This window comes from Aulostomus chinensis, chromosome 22, assembly GCF_037954235.1.
Source record: "Aulostomus chinensis isolate RoL2024-O1b breed Wild chromosome 22, RoL_Achi_v1.0, whole genome shotgun sequence".
Taxonomy (NCBI): domain Eukaryota; kingdom Metazoa; phylum Chordata; class Actinopteri; order Syngnathiformes; family Aulostomidae; genus Aulostomus; species Aulostomus chinensis.
Genome location: NC_141341.1, coordinates 11484686 through 11507970, shown reverse-complemented (window position 1 = coordinate 11507970; position 23285 = coordinate 11484686). Strand labels below are relative to the sequence as shown.

The 23285-nt window shown below is 40.9% G+C and overlaps 1 protein-coding gene across 1 annotated transcript; it reads left to right on the top strand.

Moving 5' to 3' along the window:
* Nucleotides 1-15679: 15679 nt before the first annotated feature.
* Nucleotides 15680-22746, top strand: LOC147240771 (uncharacterized). The gene is made up of 2 exons (XM_086193253.1): nt 15680-15753; nt 20903-22746. Exon 2 carries the CDS (start codon nt 20907-20909, stop codon nt 22701-22703), a length of 1797 nt encoding a protein of 598 aa, XP_086049379.1. The 5' UTR covers nt 15680-15753; nt 20903-20906; the 3' UTR covers nt 22704-22746.
* The last annotated feature ends 539 nt before the right edge of the window (nt 22747-23285 follow it).

Below are 23285 nucleotides of genomic sequence, written 5' to 3'. Positions count from 1 at the left end.
AAACCCATAAAAGTCAAGACTAAACAGCTAAGATCAAATCAGGAAGTGCTTTTGGTCAGGCGAGCCTTTGAAGAACAACGCCACCAGTGTCTGTTCCAGTCACTCGTCATTTTTATTTATGATGAATTTGAGTTTATTTAAACAAAATAAAAGCCCTGGCAAAAACCCAGGTATGTCATGCGCAGAATTTATTTCATTGGTTGCGCTTGGAGAGGTCGGAAGCACCAAAGGTCAGAGTTAAAATGGTTTTACGTTGAGCTCCCTATCAGGGCAAGTGTCTGCTGGGGGGGTGGCTCCTCTCCACATGGGGAGGGGCTCCTCTCCCCGTGGGGAGGGGCTCCTCTCCCCGTGGAAAACAACATCACAGCCAGCACAAAGCAGGTTAACCTGAGAACTTACACCCAGAGTGAGAGCTGCTCAGCGTTGTCAGCCATTTTACACTGAAAAAAATACTGAACAAATGAGCAACTTCGTGGTAGCATCAAGGAACGTCATGTTATGTTTCCATAGACTCATTCAGACCAAAATTTCGGCAGCCCTGTTTACCAAATAAAAAAAGCACCTTCATGACTGTTTTGGTTTAACCGCTAAGCATGAATGACCAGCACATTTGCTATCAGAATGAAAGCCGTAACTGTCCAGTCAGGTTCAGTAACCCCCCCCCCCCCGCCCCCCGCTTGCTTCCTTCACACAGTCACACATCTCCTTGCTTTAATTATGAACACTCATGATTCCCCTCTCCAGCTCTCGCTGCTCTGTGCCCAGCACTCACGCTGTGTCCGTCTGATTCAACGCACCTCTGCATCAGCCATGCGGGGTCTGTTCGTCGTGTCATTCAACAGAGAAATGGCCATATTGTGAGAGAAGAGGTCCCTCAGCAGGTCATGCACTCAGAGCACGCTCCGCTGAGCAGCATGTGAACCCAGACTGTGTTTGGGTAACAATTCGAATATCAAACACGCGTCTGTAAAGATGAGCTGTTCATGTGACAACTGGGAGAGGAAAAAAGAAATGAGAGAATTCAATGAAGAGGTTTTTGTGGGTGAAAGGCTTATTGGTATTACAACTTTTACTTTGTCTTGGTTTCGGTCGATGTCACGGACGACCTCTTCGTTGTATACTTTTTGCTTCATACACAGGGGCTGCATTCTCTGCACTCCTGCTTGGGTTTCAGCCGATGGATATCAGTATAATTTAAGTTTATAGTGTTTTCTACCTTCTTTATGAAAGTAAATGACTATTTGCGCCGGTCTACTTGTCTCCCTGTCCTTCACCGTGACTCCAGTGCCGGGTCTCAACTACACTGCTGCTCTCCTAATTTAAAGTAGTTTAAAAACACTTCTGCATATTTTCCCAAATTCAAATTGATCCCATTTGCATCCAAATAACTTCCCTAAAAACACAATGAAGTGCATATTTAGTGTATAAATATTTAGATTAATTTTGGTCTTCTACCACGAGCACCCACACCCTCCTCTTTTTCTGTTCTTTTTTTTTAACCTTTATTTGTGTTTTCCTCTCTGGGTGCATCAGCTCAGTGCTTCTCCTGTGGGTCTTGTGTTTGATGTGGAGTAAAAAGGCTCCAGGAGTTTATGAATGAATATTTTAAAAGGGATTCAGTGAGGCGGCGGGGCACAAAATGGTTCCTATGTCTGCTCTACAAGTCGGTCAGTCATGCAGCCGCAAGCCTAACTCTGGTATCTCATAAAAGCAAAGCTGCATCACTCATGCTTGGAAGGGGAGTTGAGTACAGGAAAAGGCCTGTGAGTGTGTTCGTGTGTGTGAGAGAGAGAGAGAGAGAGAGAGAGAGAGAGAGAGGGGAAAACAGAGGTGCAGGGGAAAAGGGAAATGGGAACTGTATGTACTCTATCCATAGGTCGCCACATGTATGTGTTGATCGGTGCTGAGCAAGACTGAAATAAGAGAAGTCTTCATGTGGATTTGAATGCACCACTGCGCTCTCCTAATCCCGTAAGAAGACTTGTTGACTTTATCAGCTTCTGCAGTTTCCTCCCCAGGATTCGACCCCAGTGGACTAATTGACCCAGCATGACCCGACATTACCAGGCTATACACAACGAATCAAGTTAATGCGATTTACTCCCAGGATTTCCACTGCATTTGACAATCGTACAGTACCATTTTGTTGTTTTCTTTATTTCATTTTTTACCTGATGTCACACATGTTGGTTTGAATAATGAATTGCCCTGAAAAAAGTGGCAGGGTTTAATGTCTGCATCCAGTATCCAACACCTAAATTTTTCTTTTTTGACTGCATTATCAACAAAAAAAAAAAAAGAAGAAGTTTTTCCTTAAGTTTGTGATGTCAGCAAACCATGCAAAATCGTCTGTTTTCATCAGAAATTCTACATCATAGGCAACATGGATACATCTGCCTAAATTCCAAGTTTAACAAACCATACACATGTTTTTTAAAATCACCTGAGAGCAAATATCATAATATGTCATATATTTGGGTACTTACCATTGCCAAAAGATGCAATTAACATTTTCCCTTCAACAAGCGTGATAAAATCATAACTAATCATTTGATTTCAAATTCACTTCATTAAATAGTTCATGTTTCAATCACTATTTTTCGTATAAATACTGTAGTACTTCAAGGGGTTTGGGGGTTCATTTACATGAAGCAACAATGAGAAAGTACAAAAAAACAAGTGTTTTGCAATGTTTTTTCCTGGAAAAAGATTAAAAAACCTTTCTAAAAGTGCACTGACTTCATTGACAAATCCAACAGTCCTGCGCTCAAAGTCTGTGCTCCTGAGTTGCATAAGTACTTGTTAGCCAATTCCGTGAAATCAGTGCAATGCTGATATCAGTGTAACCTTGAAAACTACATCCGCACGCAATGTGGTCTTTACTTCAGTCTCTTGTTTGTAGCTGCAGGCCTCAAATACCTCTCCATCTTATTCCAGTCATTCTCTCCTGCTATGGGAGAGGAGGTGGGTGATGTTTGTGGGGTGCTATAATTCAAGGTGTATTTTTCCAGATTTTGCAAAGCTGCAGTGATCAAATCCTAGAGGGAACTGCGGTCCGGAGTCAGATTGTTTGGAAGTGAACAGATTTTAGAGGATTCCTGCAAAAAAAAAAAAAAAAAAAAAGGGTTTAATATTCCCAGATTAACTCTCACATCCAATAGAATCGAGCATTAAATCTACTAAATCTTAAGCAAGTGGGGTTGGAATCTAGTCAGAGAGGAATACTGTGACACATGAGATATATTACTTGTGGCTAAAACCAGTTATGTACTGCCGTTTCCTGCTGCCTCAGAGATTATCGTGGGGGAAATCCCTTCCCTGAGGTCACGTAGCGCTAAAAGTCCTGAGATTGAGTTGAGTCTGGGAATGCCGACATCCCTGAACACATCGCCTCAGACACCTCTGGAGAGGAAGCGGCCGTCTAGCAGGCACGCTCAGATTGGACAGGTGCGATAAACACACATAGTACAGGAATGCTATTTTGTCAGGTGAAGCTGGCTGGCTCTGAGTCATGATTTTAGGGTGATGCAATGTTATTCATATTCACATAAAGCCATCTAATAAACGTCTTCAGAATCTCTCGCTGAGTACGTGATAAATGACACTTAACAGGAGGCTTAGCGCCTCATATGGCTGTTGCAACGATAATTTATGTGAGTGACTGACATCGGTGCATTTTAAATTAGCATCAGAAACACCTTCATCTGTGCTGTTGTCCCTCCGTGCCTCAAAATCGGAGGTAAAATCAATAGTCAGCAACCTTGCACATCGACACCTGACAGAGGAGAAATACAATAGTGGCCCAAACAAACATGAATCATAAAAAGTGCTTTTATAAAAATAAAGGTGGACGTGAATATGTGTCTAAATGACCAGGATAAACATTCTGTGTGTTAGCACAGTACAGGAAATCTATCACTCCTGAGTCAGACTTGTGACAGGGTGAGCAGTAGATACTCTGATGGATGGTTATAGTTTGAAGAAGTGCTGTACAAAATGAAGTTCCTTATAGAAACAGCACGGGACTGCTGGGGGTGGAACAAAGTATCGGTACTGCAATGTGTTTTGTATAATAGATATCATATTATAATACAATATGATAATATATATAGTAAAGTAATTCACTATAATAATAGCATGCATGAAATAGAAATCCAATATGTTTCTATGTATTCATATTATAAATGATATCATTAAACATCTATAGGTTTTTCTTAAAACAGCTGGTATCATAACCAAATAAACCTGTTGCATGTTATATGTCTCTATGTGTTGGCCCTGTGATGGACTGGTGACCCGTCCTGGGTGAACCCCGCCTCTTGCCCGAAGGCTGCTGGGATAGGCTCCACCCCCCTGTGACCCTTAACAGGATAATCGGTAGGACAATGGATGGATGGATGGAGTCAGTGTTGCTGATGTGGTTCATGTTTTAATCATTTGTTTCTGTAACTTTTTCTTTGTAACTTTGTATTATAAATGCATAAATTACAATAATAACAACTATTATTATTACTACTATTATTATATTATTGGCACTTTGTTTTACATTGTTACATCTCAGTTGTCATTTTTGGTCAAGAATAATGGTAATAAATACCGTTTTTTGGGCTTTTTAATGTAATTCACCCTCAATTACAGTGTGATGATCGTACTGTTACTGTTATTTTCTTTATTACTGTGAATATGAGTACACTGAAAGTGACGAGCAGAGTGGAGAAATACTGCGTTTCTTCAGAAAAGAAAAACACATTGGAACAGTGCAAGGGTTCTCGAGGTATGGAACATTTCCTGCTTGGAACACAGTGTGAGAAACTTCAATTATTCTTTCCTCTGAGATTAAATAAAATGTAAAGGCCTTGTGATCACAATACCGCGGGTGAATATGTTCCTCAGGTTTAAAAATAGCCTGACATCTTTCTGGCTTACTGAACTTGTTCTGTAATAAACTGTACTTCTTGTTTTGTTTAAAAAAAAAAATCATTTATCTTTTTTAATTAAAAAGTGGAATAGGAGCTACTTAAATCACTTCCATGCTTGTCTGCCCAACAGTGTCTGCTCTGTAGTCACTGGAACTTTAATTTCTTTCTTATCTGAGATCACTTACATTAAAACAAAATACTGACGTAGTACAAGAGATAAGTCGTACAAACAGGTATTTTCACTGCATTTTCACCTGTTTTTCAATTGGGAGCCTGGTGTGTGGGGCACTTTGCTTGTAGTTGTTCCTAATAAAGCATTGTAAAAACCTGCTGAATGTCCTGAAATGTTTGTTGATTGAGAAAATACGAAGGCAGGGGAGTAAACAGTTCATTAGTTAGCCTGTGAGCAAGCCTTAAGGTATGTGCTGCCTGCGGGCTTCTCTCACTTCAACATAGACAACTCAGTACTGTAAACATACGCTCGCACACATGCTGCAGATGCATGTTTGCACACATCCGTGTATGCCTATGCAGTCAAGAATGTGCGCAAACTATAAACAAATTCACAAGCTTGGAGCAATACATGTCGAGTATTCACAAACACACAAGCTTACACATGGAGGTGTGATCTGCCTGGCAAGACCGTGAAACACCGCTGTGTGAGAAAACACCTCGCAAATGCAAACAGAGCCTCACAAGGCGAGTACTTGTTCCAAGGCCAGAACCCGGAGCAGCGTTGCCTCGCATCTCCGTGAGAGGAGAGGAAGAAGAGAGGAGGAGAACGAGCGATCGGAAGGACGTGAGACGAGACGCGATAGGATGTATGAAAATCAAGGACGTTGGCACGAGAGCAGAGCAAAATAATGAGAGGGTACGAGGGGCGAGCGAGGATACGGGTTGATGGGGAAGCGGCCGTGGGTGTGGGAGGGAAGAAGTAGATGAAATGTGAAAGATGGCTTGAAAAATGAGCAGCAGGAACAGGTCAGGTGGAAGGAGATGAACATGATGAATAAATGACGGCATAAAAAAAAAAAACTCAAGGAAAAAAACAGTTCATGAGTCACGCGCAAACACTTTGGAAAAAAAAAAGTGAGAAATTCTTTTACAGCAAGTCAGATTGCTTTTAATATGGTTTAGTTCTGGGCAGTTTCCCACAAAGTATTTGGCATTTGACTCTGGAGGTGACTATGCAACAGGGCCCCCAAATTTTGCTATGCTTTCTGTAGAGACAACATTGAGCCACACACTCTGGAATCCACCCCCCCCCCCCCCAAAAAAAAGACTAAACTTTACCCTCAAATAGCAGCCGACTGTTTGGAGAAATGTGAGCTTTGTTATGCTTTATGATCTGCAATCTGGTGTCTTATTGACACGTTCCCTCCTTTACCACAAGAGAACCCTCCAGTAACAGAACAGCGTGTCCCATTCAGCCGCACATTTAGGAGGCAAATAGTTGGGCAAAGCTGTTGAATTTTTTTTTTTTTTTGGAGCCTCGCAGGCATATTGGAGGCTACTTTTGTACAACTCCCCTCTATGCATGTGAAGCTAACAATGAAGAGCTGCTGACAAACTGTAATAACTACTCTGGTGCCAGGGAGTTTTGAACATGGGCGTTATCTCAGACAAAGACTAAAACTTTTGTCTACGCAGCCAGGAAAAATACCCCAAAAATATAAAGCAATGACATAAATCATCATATAATTGTGAAGAATGTTTCCTTTTTAAAGTTTTTACTCGGTTTGGTGCTTAATTGGTTTTCCCCCTCCAGAGTTAGGAAGATTGTTTCTGACACTTATTCCAGTCTGGAAAACTTTACTCTGATTGGATAACGAGATGCCCAGTCTCTGCTGTGTTCTGTTGCCGTATACATTGTGGGTTGCTGTGATGCCTGGCACCCGGCTTGCTGGGATTGGTTGTTTATGTTGGCAGCGGCAGACGTGCCAGCAAAAATCTTTGACTGTTAAGGGCACAGTCGGGGGTCATGGATCACATTGTTGCCTTTATTGAAGCCTTAATATGTTATTATTCTTCATAGACTTTCTGGTCTATAATCTTTGGGTAGATTCTCATTTGATGGAGTAATTTAGATTTTTTAAAACAATGGGGAGACATTTTTGTACTATGTAGTATTACAATACTGTAAAATACTCATAATCAGAAAAAAAAACAGAAGAGGAATTTGTCTACTCACCCCAAAAGACCTAGCAACGGAGGAAAATAAATATGCACGGCAGACAAGTTAGATTTGTTCTTCGCAGGATAACAGATTATATTACATTACAGTCAAGGATTTGCATGAAAATACCTGCTTGATTTGTTTTGGATTAGAATAGGAACTTTATGGGAGTTAGGTGGCGAACCAAGAACAATTCCGCCTGTTTGCTTTGTATTAATCTCAATTTATCCCTCCACTCGACCGGGACATATTTGAACTGTTCTTTACAAGAGCAGACACAAAACTGTAGTGGGGGGGGGGAAAAACAACTATATCAATGACATTGTTCCGATTATATGCTAGACAATTAAAATTGTTATGAGTAAGTATCATCCAGTTCATTCATAACCCGCATTCCAAGCAAAACCAGAAACAACATGACGTATTTTCATGTAACCTGTGCTGATTTTTAACGTTGTGATCTTGCATAATCCTTCGAATCCAGCTTGCCAATGCCAGTAAAGTGCAGAATGAGGCATCTCAACCAATGTGAGAAGAGCTAAAACTGCAGTTGTTTTATTTTCCTGAATAAATGAAGAAAATAATCCCATACGTGTATAAAAAGGTTCCTGTCACTCACATCCCAGTGAGTGCAGCAAAGCAGCAGCAGCAGCCTTCGATATCTGAGGGTCTTCGCTCTGGCCTACAATTTGACGATAGATCAGCAGGAGGATGCAAAAGATTTACACCGTCATATCTGTCTCGGGTTTGGATGTGGATCATATCAGCTGCAGTTTTGAAAGGGAAGCCTTAGGCTGACTACCTGCATGGACTGCTTAGCGTCTGGATGCATCAAAGAGACGACTGGCTCATGGTGATGTGTGGTGGGCCACCAGGAGGAATTCCTCCGAATATTGTACCACAAATAGAAGCAAGAGACATGGCGGCAGGCCTTGGGGGGGGGGGGGGGGGGGGGGGGGGGGCGAGTGCACAGCTGGGTAGTTGATGATCCGTCAGTGTTTAAGCTAAAAGACGTCTCTTGTATTATTTGTGATCAGTCACAATAGCAGTAATAGTTGGCAGTGATGATGGTGAAGTTGCTACTTAATTGTCAGATGTCTGAAATGTCCTTGCGCCTCAGCAGCTCCATTTGCAACATAAGAGAAAAGAAGAATGAAGGCAAATATAACAAACGCGCATCTGACGACATTAAAATCGCAGCACACAACATTCAAGCCCTTTAACTTCTAGCTGATGTGGGATTAAGTCCCATCTTTATTACTATCTATGCTGTTTAGTACACATCTAAAAATCCTTTTTTTATGGGAAAAGGTTGGAATATTGCTCACAGTGATATGTGACTAATTAACATTTTGAAATGCCATCCAGTTTTCTGAGCTTCCTGTGATTATTTATCTCTTCTCTCTTAACATCTGTTAACCATCGAGTAAAACACCGCTTCAAAAGCAGTAGAGCAAGTAAACGGGGAGGAATGAATAGTGTAATTAAAGTGTGAAAAAATATATATATACACACACACACACACACACACATATATATACATATACATATATATATATGTATGTGTGTGTGTGTGTGTGTGTGTGTGTACAGTAGTGTCATCTTCACAATGATTGTACTAAGTATTGCTTTTGTTATTAGAAATGTAAACAAGAGGAAACACTTTGTCTTGTGCAAATGTCACCTTGATTTGTGTTATTAGTTCAAGTTTGTGTTGGACAAACATCTGGGAACACTGAGTTCTACTGGCTTTTCTTGCACTTGTTCATTTTGCGTGCTCACTTGCGCGCGCGCGTGCGTGTGTGTGTGTGTTTTAGTGTGAGTGAGAGAGAATATCAACTCTATAGTTGTGCTTTAGCTCCCTGTTGTATCTCATTTGCCAGTGTTAATTTCAGAGAACTCCACAGGATCTGAAAACAAATTCAATTTACTATGAGTAGCACGAAAGAAAGTGCTGCCTAACTCTATAAAACTACTGTTGGCTACGAGGAAGCCGTCAATGCAAAATTCAACACATCTCGGGGGGGTGGAGGGTGCGCATGTAGGACGCTCACAGTATAGGAGCCGGATCTGAACCTTCAGCTTCTGCATGATACCCCTTTTTTCATTGAGATCCAAAAGGACAGATTATCTTTGGCATTCCACATCTGGAAGTAGTTGAGGGCTGCGGAGCTGCTTCTTCTGAGAAATATACAAATATGTAGGACAAAGTGCACATGAATAGAGGGGAAACGGCTCCTTACTGTACGCCACTGCGTCAAACTGAATCCTGATGGTGTTTGAGGTTTGGGTTTGGAATTTTTCTCATTTCAGCTGAAGAAATATCTGGCTGTACTCGCTGTGTGTGTGTTTACTTACGAACATACAGTATGTGACCACTGTACCACTTTACAGTAACCATTTGAGAAAATATGCATATTGCTAAGAGTTAGATGAGGCAATACACCACTCTAGAGCTGTGTACACACGGGGAAAGACTGAAGGCCATGAGGCGACCAGAGACCCTGGGTTAATCAAATTGGATGACTTAGTCGGCAAAACAACCACTGGGTACGTGGTAGAAACTGTAGCAACCTTGAACAATGTGACTCTCAATGAGCGCAAAGGAGAATGTGGACTGAAAATACAAGAGCAACCAACTAGGAGACAAACAGGCTCTGTGTCTTTCGCTTCATGTCTGTCCAGCATGAAACAACCTGCCTTGCTCCAAAAGTTGAAATCTGATCCAGAGATTTTTCCAAAGTTTAAGTCAAGCTTTAGGTTTAGAAAGGTTTGGAATTAAAAGTCTGGTTTGGTCCAAGAAAGTCCAAAGCTCAGAAACAATCCTTTTAGCATCAAAGATTAAAGAGCAGAAATTACATAAACATGTAAGCCCTCAAGTCAGCTAAGCTAGGTACAGTATGGTGTATCTGTGGAAGGCCGTTTTAGTTTGTCTTGGTCCTTTACTGGTGGGAGTCGCTTCTTTTGCAACGTCAGGGCTTTTCTCTTTCTGTTTTATTCTCTCTGCTCCACCTTTCCTTTTGACAGTCCTCGCCTGATGAGACCGGGTTAGCGATTCTAGGGAGGCGAAGCAGGTAGATGTTTGCAATGTGTAACCAATCACATCTCCCCGATTAAACACAGAAACGCTTCTTCTTGCTATACGGTTGAACAGCAGCTGATTATTTTCTGTCTGATGAATCTGCTAATTGCAACAGATATATAAGCAGAGCTGCATTTCCCCCTGATGACTCACCACGAAACCTTCTGACAGTTTTCATAATATTCTACTTCCTCCCCATCAAAGTTCCTTCTTCCACATTGGAAACTTTATATCTGAAATTAGCTCAACGAGAAATGATCTCCCAGACAAAGCCACTTCTTGCAGTCGTAGTTTTTTCATATTTTGGTCATTTTTAGTTTAAAATGCATTGGGTGTTCCTGTGTAATCATTCACTCTCAGCTCACTTGTTCCTCAATCTTGTGTGAAGCGAGTCCGCGGAGACAAACCTCATTTAAGAAATGCAAAAGAAATTGCTGGATTTTTACGGCGCGAAGTCAAGCGGAGAGACAGAACGTTCTGACAGGAACCTCTGCGGTTGGTATGTATAATGGACGAGCATCTTCACAAAGACACACCTGCATGAATACACAATGCACACGCACGTGCGCACACACACACACACACACACAGACCATGATGACAAGACTCTATGCATTCATTAACACCTTCCTATACATGCAAATTTTCATGCCACATGCCCCGGCTCTCTGGAGTGTGATGTGTGGTTGAAATAATTTTTTTTATGTTTTTTTTTTTTTTCCCCCAGTGAGATGATTCATGTGAGCACACAGCATGGTAATTACCAGCCAGTTGCTGTGCATCAATCAATTAAGAGAAGCCGTCAAAGCCCTATAATAGTTTGAATACGCTGCTTCTTGCGTGGCCTGCTGAATCGCCTGGGTAATTGCTGCATAATTACTTCCAGTCAGCTTATGTCTACCTGGTTATGCCGGCGCCTGAATATCAATGAGTCACATTGTCTCGCTAGTTAGGCATTCTTACTTCACTTCCGTTTCCTGTTTTATTTTGAAGTTTTACACCACTCGTCTGGTTTCCCTTATGAATGCCCAGCTTACCCAGATCGCCCGAGTCCCCCCCCCCCCCCCCCCCCCCCCCCGGTGAATTTTAGTTGGTGTGTTTCCCCTGTTCTCTGCCAGCTCGGCTCAGTACCCTCATGTCTGACATTCCAGACCTATTCACTGTCTCCGGCTCTTCTGGTTCCCTCGTCTCTGCCAGCTATTCTTGGACTTCATTGTGCCTCGTACTTGCCTGACCCATCATGTGTGCACTGCTTTCAAATCAACTTACTTTTGGATCCATTTGGTTTTTTTGCAGGTTTCGGTCATGACGTCGTGATACGTGCATGAGCATCTCAACGATCACGTTCTCATTTGAAAAGATGTAAAACAAACAAAATTGATACATTTGCAGCACCAAGCAAAAATAAAATCACTTTCACTTGATTCACATTATCTAGCATAGTATTTTGTGGAAAGTCACTGATTGGAACTACTTAGTAGGATCGTGGTATAAGATACTCTTAACTTTATATATTGCTAAGCTGTTTTATATTTTTCATCGCATCACATCAAATCTTGAAATGTTCATGGGAAAAATCGTATTTTGTTGAGTCAGTAGATCACAAATATTGTGAGAAAAATATATTGAACTAGAGCGGATGTAGAACATGACGTGTTGTAATGTTACATTCCACCCTAGTCTCAGGTTCACTTTCTAAACAACCGGTGTGTCCCGTGTCAATGAAACACACACACACACACACACACACACAATGTATATTTTATATATATATATACACACTTTGTAGTACTTTATCTTCATGTTGAATGACTTCTTCAAAGTACTTCAATGAAACTGTCCAAACCCATCACATACTGTTTGTTCTAATAAAAACCAATAAATGCACCTTTGGTTGACAAAGTCTAAACGACAAGCCTTCCATTGCCTGCATTATTAATGCTTTAACACTGCACGCTGAAATATTCAGAGCGGGTGAGTCACAGTCTTTGCAATCTAATAAGATGAAGCTTTGGCGGAGCAATATATTGACATTCAATTCAGCAGTATTTGCCTTTCAAATGAGGCTATTGATGGTTTGAAAGTTACAACAATTGCAATCCAACTGTGCCAGCTCGAGAAGTGACAAAGGCTCCGGCATCAGTGTGAAAAGCAACAAGTCGAGGCTGAACTTTACACACAAGCCCATCCCTCTTTTTCTGCTGAATTTTTCATATTCTTTCAATACATTTTCTTTCAAATTCTTGTCAACAGCTTTCATCCATCAGGAAGACAGCGATAAACAAACGTCACTCCCAGAATTCTTGTACTGAGAGACCCCAATAGTTCCACTAATTAATACTGTCTGGCCTTGTTTGCTGCTGACAGTGGGACCCACGTTCGGGGCCCGTTAGTCTCTCAGCTAATTAAAGTCATTCTTCAGTAATATTCCTAAATCAACTGTTTCCTCTTGGCTATTTGAGACCTAATTGGAAGCATGTGTTCCCAACCCAAAGGACGCTTTTTAACCCCTGACGCTTCAAAAATTTGTCACTGAATTTTCCTTTGCTGTTCTTACTTTTGTTTATTATTGCAACCTAAGCAAACGTGTGATTGTAAACCTTTGGCCGGCGGTTATGATGTTTTTGTGAAGGGCATCTTGACATTATAAATTAGTTTATACGAGCGGCATCCGGAAAGAGATCACATAAATCTTTTGCGGCCCCATAGAACATTTGAATTAAAGTTGGGCTGCATGAATGTAAACACCCACAGAACCTTAATGTGCTTGTTACATCTCCGGTTTAACCCGGATCCTCGATTTCAAAACCCATTTTAAAAATTCAGTCGCTTGTGACCGATGGTTACATGTAACTAGTCTTGCACAATAAATCAAATCACAATTGCGAAATTAGCAGACAAAACTTATTATTTTGAACCGCACAGCCGATATTTTTATTATTGCTGTTAACTCAAGTTAGTAAAACATTATTTATTGAATTTGGTAAAATATCATTAAAACAGACCTGCACTGAGTTGAGAATTCTACATTTCAAAAATTATAAATCAGAGCAAGCAAACAAGCGGACTCACGGTACCATTTGTTTATTTTATTGCGGTCACATTCAAACAATCACAAGAACGGCTCCAGCCTACCTGGAATCCCTGATCCAGGTCTACTCTCCTTCTCGCCCACTACGCAATGCATGCGAAAGACGCCCGGTGCTTCCAGCCCAGCGCTGCTCCAAATCTCTAGCCAGACTCTTCTCTTCTGTTGTTCCCAAATGGTGGAACGAACTACCGAACTCTGTGCGTTCTGCTGAGTCCCTTTCTACTTTTAAGAGACAGTTGAAGACTCAACTGTTCAGAGAACACCGAGGCACTGAACCTGACTCTTCTCCTCTTTGGGGTAGAATAAGTCAGAGGGTCCAAGACCCAGCACTTAGTGATTATGTAGCACTAACTGTGTTGTGTGATGTTGTATGTTTGTCAACAAAAAAAAACACAAAAAAAAGGGAGGGGGGGCGACACTTCTTCTGCCACTAGATGGCAGTACCTGTGACCAAATCACAACTGTAGCACTTTTGCGCTTCCTATGGATTTTTCCTTAAGTCTGAATTCTTGCTTGTGTTGTACGTCGCTTTGGACAAAAGCGTCTGCTAAATGAGATTGTAGAACTGTTGTAGAACATTTTTGTTTTTAACCTAATAATCACGATATGACTTGAGCGGCGCTGCAGAAAATCTCCGCTTTCCATGGACTGACAGAGACATTTATGTCTGCCCTTGTGAAAGCATAATTCTAGTTTAAGAGGGTCAGGTCATAAAATCTGGCCAGGAAATCACGAGGGTCATCAGGAAACAAGGTTTATCTCCAAATGCTTCCATGAATGATAGACAAAAAAAACCCAAAAACCTGACAGAGGTGTGTCCAGGCTGTTAACGGAGGATTTGCTTTTTCTGGCGATTTTTGTCATCATGATAGAGCCTTGTACAAATACTCTAATACCGCAATTTCACTTTGATTTGACTGTCCTTTTTTTACTACTTTGTCTTCTTTATGACATATATTATTGAAAAATCTCAGTGGGATTAAATAACAGATGAAACAGTATTGTGTTTGCGTGTGTGTGTTTGCATGTGTGTGGGGGGGCGAGTATATTGACCATTTTCACAGTACGCCTGCAAAATAAATACAATCTATCGCTGCGTACATGCAGAGAGTATGAGAGCAATTCAATTACTATAAATAGAGGCATATACATATTAGTGTTGATAATTCCAAATTCTAAAGAGGTTGCTGTTTCAATCTAATAACCAACAAAGGAAATGTAGATCATAAAGGTCTCGTAGACCTCAAAGACTCGATGACACACATTTTTGTGGACCTGACAAATGCACAGTGCTGCAGTAAATTGTGGCTTTGTTGTTTATCTCCAAAGAAAGGCTGCCTGTGAATTTCAGTTCTTTATCAAAGGAGCAACATGAACAAACTCGTACCAGTCAATCTCGTCTTGTAATCCAACTTTGTTCACCGAAAGACGACCGTTTGTCACTGTGGCCTTGCACCTGCGCTCACAGAACCTGGATTACACTAAATCGCCGGTGGCCTCTCCTCCTTGCGCCTCTCCGCCCAGGGATAGCCACAAAACATCAGGAAAACTCGACTTTTGCTCTGCAAGTCTAACCAAAGCTGGACTTTTAAAATAAATGCAAACACATTCGCCCAGCTGAAATCCTACTAAACAGATGTTTTCACTGGGACGACTGCAGGCGGGTACAGGGCTGGCTGCTCGGTTGAAAACACATTCCTGGACAGATGACACTTAATTGCTGTCGAAACGTACAGGAATTTAAGCCAACATGGCTGCCGCCCGCTAAATTTGTTGGTATAAGACGCAAAATGTGAACTGAAAGAAAGTCTGAATGCAACCAGCTGTTAAGGGTGCATCAGTCAATAACTGATTCTTTCCTGGTATTTGTATGGAAAGGCCAAACCGAAATATAGCTTGATTGACACTGTGCGTGTGAACCTGCCCAGTAACTTAGCGCAGTACACAGGCGCATCGGAGGAAACACATTTTTTTCCTGATTCCATGAAGTCTCATTCGTCCATAGATGAGTGTCGGAACTTAATAGGACTCGCTCATAAGGAAGTTAGCAACTGATGTTTCCAATAATATTTCTGGTTTTAGTCCACCCTTTTGTGGTTTAGAATATTAATATCCAGCACTGCACTTAGGTGGATCAACAGGTTGTCTGGAGATTTGGTATTCAGGTCTGGTATGTCTCCTCCCTGCCATGATGTTATAAAAAAACAAAAAACAAAAAAACAAAACCCTAAAAAACAGAAAAAAACAAAACTAACAGGCGTGAAACTCAATTTGGATCATTTTAAAGATAAATAGTTGTGATATTCCATGCTGTGCCCTGGTTGAATGGAATGATAGCTGTGACTCATTGAGGCACTGAAGCTCGTCCTTTTCATGAAAACAAACAAAGAAAAAAAAAGAAACTGATTCAAAGCAAGCAGAGGAGAGCGGAGAGGAGGGAGAAGATATATTTCTTAGCCACAATTTCTCATCCATTAAGCTTCAGGTATCCCTTCCACACACACACACACACACACACACACACACACCTGCTTCCTTACGGGACATTAGTTATGTTAAGGGGGAGATAAGACACACTGCCTCTCAACCTCTGATGGTCAATACATCCATCTTGTGCTCATAGCTGCTCGGTGAACAGCAAACTACTGTACCTGCAAATTGCTGTTTACTGTTTTTATTCACTGGAGTGTTTCAAATGTCTTCACAGAGTGAAGTGAAAGGCACAGTGGAGGAAGGGGGTGGGATTATTATGGTAATCTCTCCGCTCATAGTTGTGCACAAGAAGCTCAAGCTTTTATCAAAGTACACTGGCGCTATTGTGTCGCAGTAGACTTTTACTTTGGGGTATAACGTCAGTATCCAGAGGTATTCCCAGCAGACAAAGCTAAATTATTGAAATACCTATATGACGTAATACCTGAGCAGACGTACACGTTTAGTGAAGCTCAAAGCTTTTAGGGAATGTCCCACTTGAAGCGTTCTTTTTATTTAACCCTTATTTAATAGGTTAATACTCAAAATTCATGTGCATACATTCTGCAGTTATCAAGGAGAGAGAGAGACACCTAAATACAGCATTTCCATTACCATCCAAACTACAGCCCCGCAAACTAACACTCAACAAAGACAGACAGTCGGAGTTTAAATAACTGTAATCAACCTGATGCCACAATGACACTGATAGTGCAACATGGGCTGATGTCAAAGGTCTTGGAAAGACGCTTGGCCACAGTGTCCTCTGCTGGGTGGTAAGGGTACTGCATGCAGGGGCAAGCATCAATCAACTCTGCTATTTATTCCAGATCAGAATGAGTTTAACTCTGCAGTCAACTTTGCATTTATTAATGTCCAACAGCCAAATGTTGTGGTAGATTATCATAAATATCATGTCTGGATGCCAACTGCCCTGTCTTTGCGCAGCTGCTGGAAAATGATGGCAGGATTGTTTTTTTTGTTTGTTTGTTGTTTTTTAATTGAATTTGAAAAGAAGTGATGTTTCGTTAGTCCTGATTTAATAAGTCAGACATCAGCTAGGAATACAGCTCCTCAGACAAGCCATGAAAGCTCTTAAACGTGAGAGGGAACAGAGTTGAGTCTCTCACACTCGTCATGCAGAGCGACATCAATGTAATATCTGACATTAATTAGCGACAGAGCACCAACACAAAAAAAAAAGAAGTGTGAGAGGACACAGAAATTATGCGACGTCAGTTTAAAAGTGACTGGAACTCCTTTTTAATGAATAAATGTCCACCGCAGTCACAGAGAGTAAATGAAAGAGGCCACACACTTTCAACAGAGTGATGCTCTCCCGTAAACTGCTCTCTCACAAAAAGTACTTTCATTTAAATGTAGCTCTAATATACATCAAGTAATTGCTAACAGCAGTCCCATGATGTCAATTTAAGCTCCAAGAAACAGAAACAATACAAGAAGAAACAACACAATACCATTTAATTAAACTCTCTCAAGTGGCCTAATGCCTTGCTAAATCAAAAGTGTGTGATGTTGTTTGATGTTTACAGAAGTGAACATTACAGGGGTATAGAAAGGCTTTTCTTTTCTTTCTTTCTTTCTTTCTTTCTTTCTTTTTTTTTGTCACAGAGTGTTTTTGGTCCAAAGCTAGCACTGAAGCATTAACTCTGACAGAGAATTAAAAAGACGGGCATTTCACAGAGAAGACATGAAAGTGTTTCTTGGATCTTAAATGATAGCTTTAATCTTGAAGCCAAATTTTCCACAACACCCTACAGATAAACGGGGTTTATGTGTCATCATTAAGGGTTTTGGCAGACTGCAGCCTATTACTGTATACTGAACACGCACACACACACACACACACACACACAAGTGCACACACACAAATACTTGTGTGAAAGACTGACAGCTAAATCAAGACACCAGCATGAAACAGCTTTTGGTATGCCATCTTGTTAAAAGTTCCAAATTAAATAGGATTAGAAGAAGAAAATGGCTTGGGGGACATCTAAATTTGGATTAAAAAAAGGGGGAGGGGGGAGAAAAAAAATCATTTTAAAAATTCATTTTCCCCATGACAGGGTTATTGTCAGTGGAATTTCATATCACACTATGGACAAAAATAACCTTTTGAATAAATGGTACACACAAAAATTCCCATGAGAAACCGACCAAAAAAGAACTAACCCTCATGGCTGCCACGCCATGACATCATCCCTCCTCTCTACTGGTGTCCCTGTGGTCTGGACTTCTAATTCTCTGGCTTGATGTTCTCAAAAGGGGGCTGGGTGACTTAATCCAATGCTGAGAGACAGGAAAAATAAAAGTGCTCTGCTTAAGTGAGTTCCTGTTGCTCCCTCAGTCTCCCTGTAGAGTGCCAATGTGAATATTCACCCTCTGAAGAGCTTTTTTTTTTTTTTTTTTTTACACAATCTGACATTACCAGCTCAGATTGCCACCCCCCCCCCCCCAAAAAAAAATTAGATAGAGTAAGTTTGCTTTGGCTGGACTCGCTGTTCCACACAAACCTGACTGAAGAGTGGTGAAGTTACTAAACACAGACACACGGTACTGAAACGTGACACCAAGATTGAGATAATCAGTGTCAATGAGTGTTAAAGCACATTCACAGTGAAACCTGTGCAGACCTACACCAGCGGGGAGGGATCTGTTTGGTGAATGTGAATACGTAACCGGCACGCCTCATCAAATACTTGTGGAAAATGATATATTCCTAGATTAACTACCTTCATGTAGCTCAAACGACTGCAAAATTCGTACAATAAGTACATTTATACCTCGAAATATCTTTGTACTCGCCGAGTGTCATTTCATCATCAAGTTCATTGGTAGAATCCATGATGGGTCAAAACCAGCATTCAGTCGATGGAATTTGTTTGACACTTAACATGGAGGGGAGAAGGAGAAGTAAAATATACCTGCTACTTGAAAAGGGTGAAGCGTTTTCATCCCAGTGAAGTGATTTTGCTTGCTGATAAAACGAGGGTTGGTATAATTGGCAGGATTTTCCAAATTCACCACTAATATTTTTGATTAGACCTTTTCTTGGCAGACATTTTAGCATGTCACAGTAGGGAAAGCGAAAGTGGAGGTGATGTTCCTGCTGGTTAGTTTCAAGTTCAAATTTGGCTCAGGACTTGGTGGAGTGAAGACACCTGGAACTGTGCATTTCCTGCTTTGACATGTCAAAGGCTGTGTCTGAAACCATGGATTTATTTCCTAAACTCCCTGATCTGTGGAGTTTATGAATGACGTCACACAATGTAAACTGTGAAAAGGGTCCATTGTGAAGGCTGAAAAAAGCCCAGCTGGAACTAATTAGGGCTACACCTATGTTACGGCAAATGTCAAAATATCTGTAGTGAAAAAAGTTCCACCTGAAAATATTTTAAGTGGTATATTAACCTCGGGTTGAGCAATTCAGGACGACGTATGAGGGAAAGACAGGCGGAGGAAGAGGCAAGGAGAAATGAGGATAAAGTTTGTTGTTTGAAACTCAAGTGCCCAACCGCTGAGAAAAGGATTGTGTTAATTGACAATAAAAATCTACAAGGGCACTTGAGGGTATTTTTACTACCTGCAAACCGTATGATTACAGGTTAGCGTACCTTCAGTGTAATCGGTGTTTTCCATTTACCTTAGTTTAACGCAGCCCGACTTTGCTTTGCTGTGGTGTCCAAACTCGCTCTTGACTGTTTTGATCCATGCGAGCTCTCGTACGTAAGGAGTGTGACGTTCAGTCCCGGGAAGTCTAGCAAAGACTTACTGTACATGTAGCTCAGTTTTCCAACAAAAAAAAAGTCAAATTCTTTTCAATATTACTCTCACATGACATACTTTCACTTGCGGACGGTCCACGGCACCTTTTAAGTTTATTACCGGGGTATTTTTACTCGTTCATTCAGTTTGCTAACGTTTTAACATGCTAAGCATTTAGCAATAACAGCTAATGTTGCAGCTCGTAGGATAAAGATTCACATCAGTAGTGAGTGGAAAAGTCCCCATAGACAGAGCTGGGAGGATAACCTTGAGGCTTGTTCCGTTTTATGTTAAAGGTAGGTAGGACCGAATGGGATTCCAATTAATAATTTCTGATGTTGTTTACTTTTGGTTTTGGCTCATGTCAAGCTGTTAAAAGTGAAAGTGTAAGGGCAAGTTTATTTATGTATCAGCTTTTAATAACGTAATATAGTTAAGATGAGACATGGTATTAGTGCTATGTAAAAAAAAAAAAGCACACACATATGAATGAAATAAAAAATAAATGGAATTCAAAGTTGAATTTAACCAAATACAGCAGGAAGGGGTTATTTGAGATGAAATATCTACTCATTGATCTCAGTAAAAATGTAAGAGGGAAGTGTTAAACTTAAAAAGAAAAGCAAAAACATGAATTGAAAGTTTGTTCCAGATATATACCCTATAAGACTTTACTTTTGCCTCTAAAAGTTTCCATGTTCAGAACATAAAAGTAAAATTTGTTTTTGCCACAGCTTCCTATATGTGCAATATAGAATTTGGCTACAGTCCTGAGTTTATGTATGTCACAGTTCCATACAATTTTAAACTAAACAAAATAAGTCACTTTAATTAAGTCACCCAATACTTTGTGTGTGTGTGTAAAATATTAAATTTGTGTGAGTGGAGGCTGAATATGGCCACAGACATGAAGATGTTTATGTTTAATTCTAGATATGCTCCCTCCCCTGAAGTAAACTATCACATACAATGTCCTCATGATTTGGATCATTGATATTGTTATTATTGTTAACAACATTGAGACATAATTAACAAATGGTATCATGAGTTCCCTGAGAAAACTGAAACTGCTGGGAAAAAGTACAAAGAAAAACATTGTGCAGTATTGATATAAAAATTGAGCTAAATAAAATACGTAGAACTTGCCAAAATAAAAACCAAAGCAGTTTTTTTTTATATTTATAATCGCACATGCTGCCATTTTGATTTAGTTAATTGTGCAGCTATAATACAGCAATCATACAGTTTGCTTTCAAATTCATTTGATCAAATTGATATTGTAAAAAGTGAAATTATTTCTCAAACATAATTGCATATTTCACAGTTTAATGAATTGATAGAAATGCATTATTCTTTTCTGTGTTTCATCCATGAAGAGCAATGCCACGCCTGCAGTCAGATGTGTGGAAGCATTTCACCCCAGCCATCAAAGATGGGAGGGAGACTTTCATGTGCAACTACTGTCTGAAAACGTACACTAAGAATGCCACCAAGATGCAGATGCATTTGGACAAATGCAAGGAGTACTCAGTGGCCTCGCAGCAGTCGCCGGGTCCAGATGGAAGCTCCTCTGCCTCCATTCCTGTTCCTTCCTTCTCATTCTTACCATCTGCCAGCCCTGGGGGACAGTTTCTCATTGATTCAGTGGATCAGCGCAATGAGGTGTATGCCGATGAGTGTCTGGCGAGAGCTGTGTATGCCACTTCGTCACCCCTCACTCTCACAGACAATATATACTGGAAACGATTTTTCAGTGTGCTTCGGCCAGCGTACTGTCCGCCCACCACAGAGGCTTTGTCCACGCGCCTTCTGGACTGTGAGTATGACCGAGTACAGAGTCAGGTTCATGAGGCCATTGCAAAAGCCGATTGTGTCACTGTCATCTGCAGTGGCTTAAAAGAGACTGAAAACATCATTTATATTGTTGCTACTCCTGTACCATTCTTTTACAAATGCACAGAGGCGAAGGATCAGACACATGCCAGCATGATGGTTGCTGAGGAGTTAAAAGACATTATAAATGAAATTGGGCCGCAAAAGGTTGTTGCCGTTGTGACTGATAATGCCCCGGAAATGATGGCAGTTTGGAGTAAAGTAGAGGAAGCCTTCCCACACGTATCGGCTATCGGCTGCACAGCATGCAGCCTCCAGCAGCTCTTTGATGAAACAGTAGCACTGCCGTCACTGAAGGCGCTGTGCAGGAGAGCTGAGCAGGTGGTGAGGTGTGTGAGAGAGCAAAAAATATCTGCAGAGACTTTTAGATGTTGGCAGATGACAAAAAAAAGAAACCACAGTGTCAGTGGGACAACGTTGGCATCTCCTAGTAGCTCTGAGTGGACCAGTGTAGTAAACATGTTTAACCGCCTCCTGGAGGCTCAGAAGTTTCTCCAGGAGATGGCTGTTTCACCCACATTGGATACTGAAGCATCCTTTAGAGCCACAGTAAAGGATGCAGCATTCTGGAAAGGGTTATGTAGTAGTCGAGACCTGCTCTGCTTGATTGGGAACTACATTGAATACATGAAAGGGAGCGATTCTGTACTCTCTGGTGTTGTTGACATGTTCAGCCAGTTAAGATACCACATCAGAGCCTCCTTGTCAGAGTCGGTGTTGGATAGCGCTGAGCAGAAAGCTGTCATTGCATCATTAGAGAGCTGCCAGGAGCTTTGTGTCAAACCCATCCACGCAGCAGCTTATATGCTGGATCCAAAGCATGTCGGACAGCAGACGCTTTCAGCAGAGCAGATAAACAGTGCTTACTATGTCATATCCAGCCTTTCACACCATCTTAATCTTGATGAAGGTAAAGTGCTTGGCAGCTTTGCCAGATTCTCAGCCAAGGAAGGGCTCTGGAAGGGGGCTGGGATATGGAGCTCATGCCAGCATGTGTCTGCATCCACCTGGTGGAGAGGGTTATGTTCTTCTGAGCCACTCTCCCCGGTGGCCTCTGCCATACTCCAGATCCCACCAACAACAGGGGCATGCCTAAGACTACAGTCATGGTTTGGTGACACAAAGCTCCAGGGCTCTCTGTCTGCAGACAGAGTGCATAAACTGTTAAAAGTACAGACAAATCTGAAGCTCTTAGACCCAAGCGAGGGTGATGATGCTCCACCAGACATTGAAGAAGACAGAAAGTTACATTTTAATTTGGGACTCTGCAGTAAAACAACATGAGATATATTTCTACAACTGTGTACAGCTGTGTGAGTCTTTTCCCTGATATTATTTATATATCTTATATATATATATATATATATATATATATATATATATCTTATTATATTTATATATATACATATTCTGACACTATTAATTAAATTAAATATGCATTCCTGCTAAATGTTTGGGAGTGGTCTGGTATTTGATTGCTGCACTCTTCACTCTTAAGGCTTGTGGCTCAATATGATTTATATATGCTTTAATCATGTGTAAGGCGTATTTTTAAGCAGTTTTCTAGTAATGTCATAATCATAAACATGAAATGTTGCAGAGTTCTAATCTGTGTTACAGGATTGTAACATTGTATTGTTGATACCTGTATAGAAAAAAATCCTTTAATAACTACATTCCTTATTCATAAGAAACAGAATCTCTTTGCTCATGTAAAGTTAGATTAAACAGAATATTGTGATGAGGTTTACTGAGATTATTTCCAATATATGGTCAACTGCCTGTGGTAGCAGTTGTCACACTCCTATCTTAAACAATAAAATGCATTAGCACATAAAATACATCATGACCTGGGAGAGATGTCAA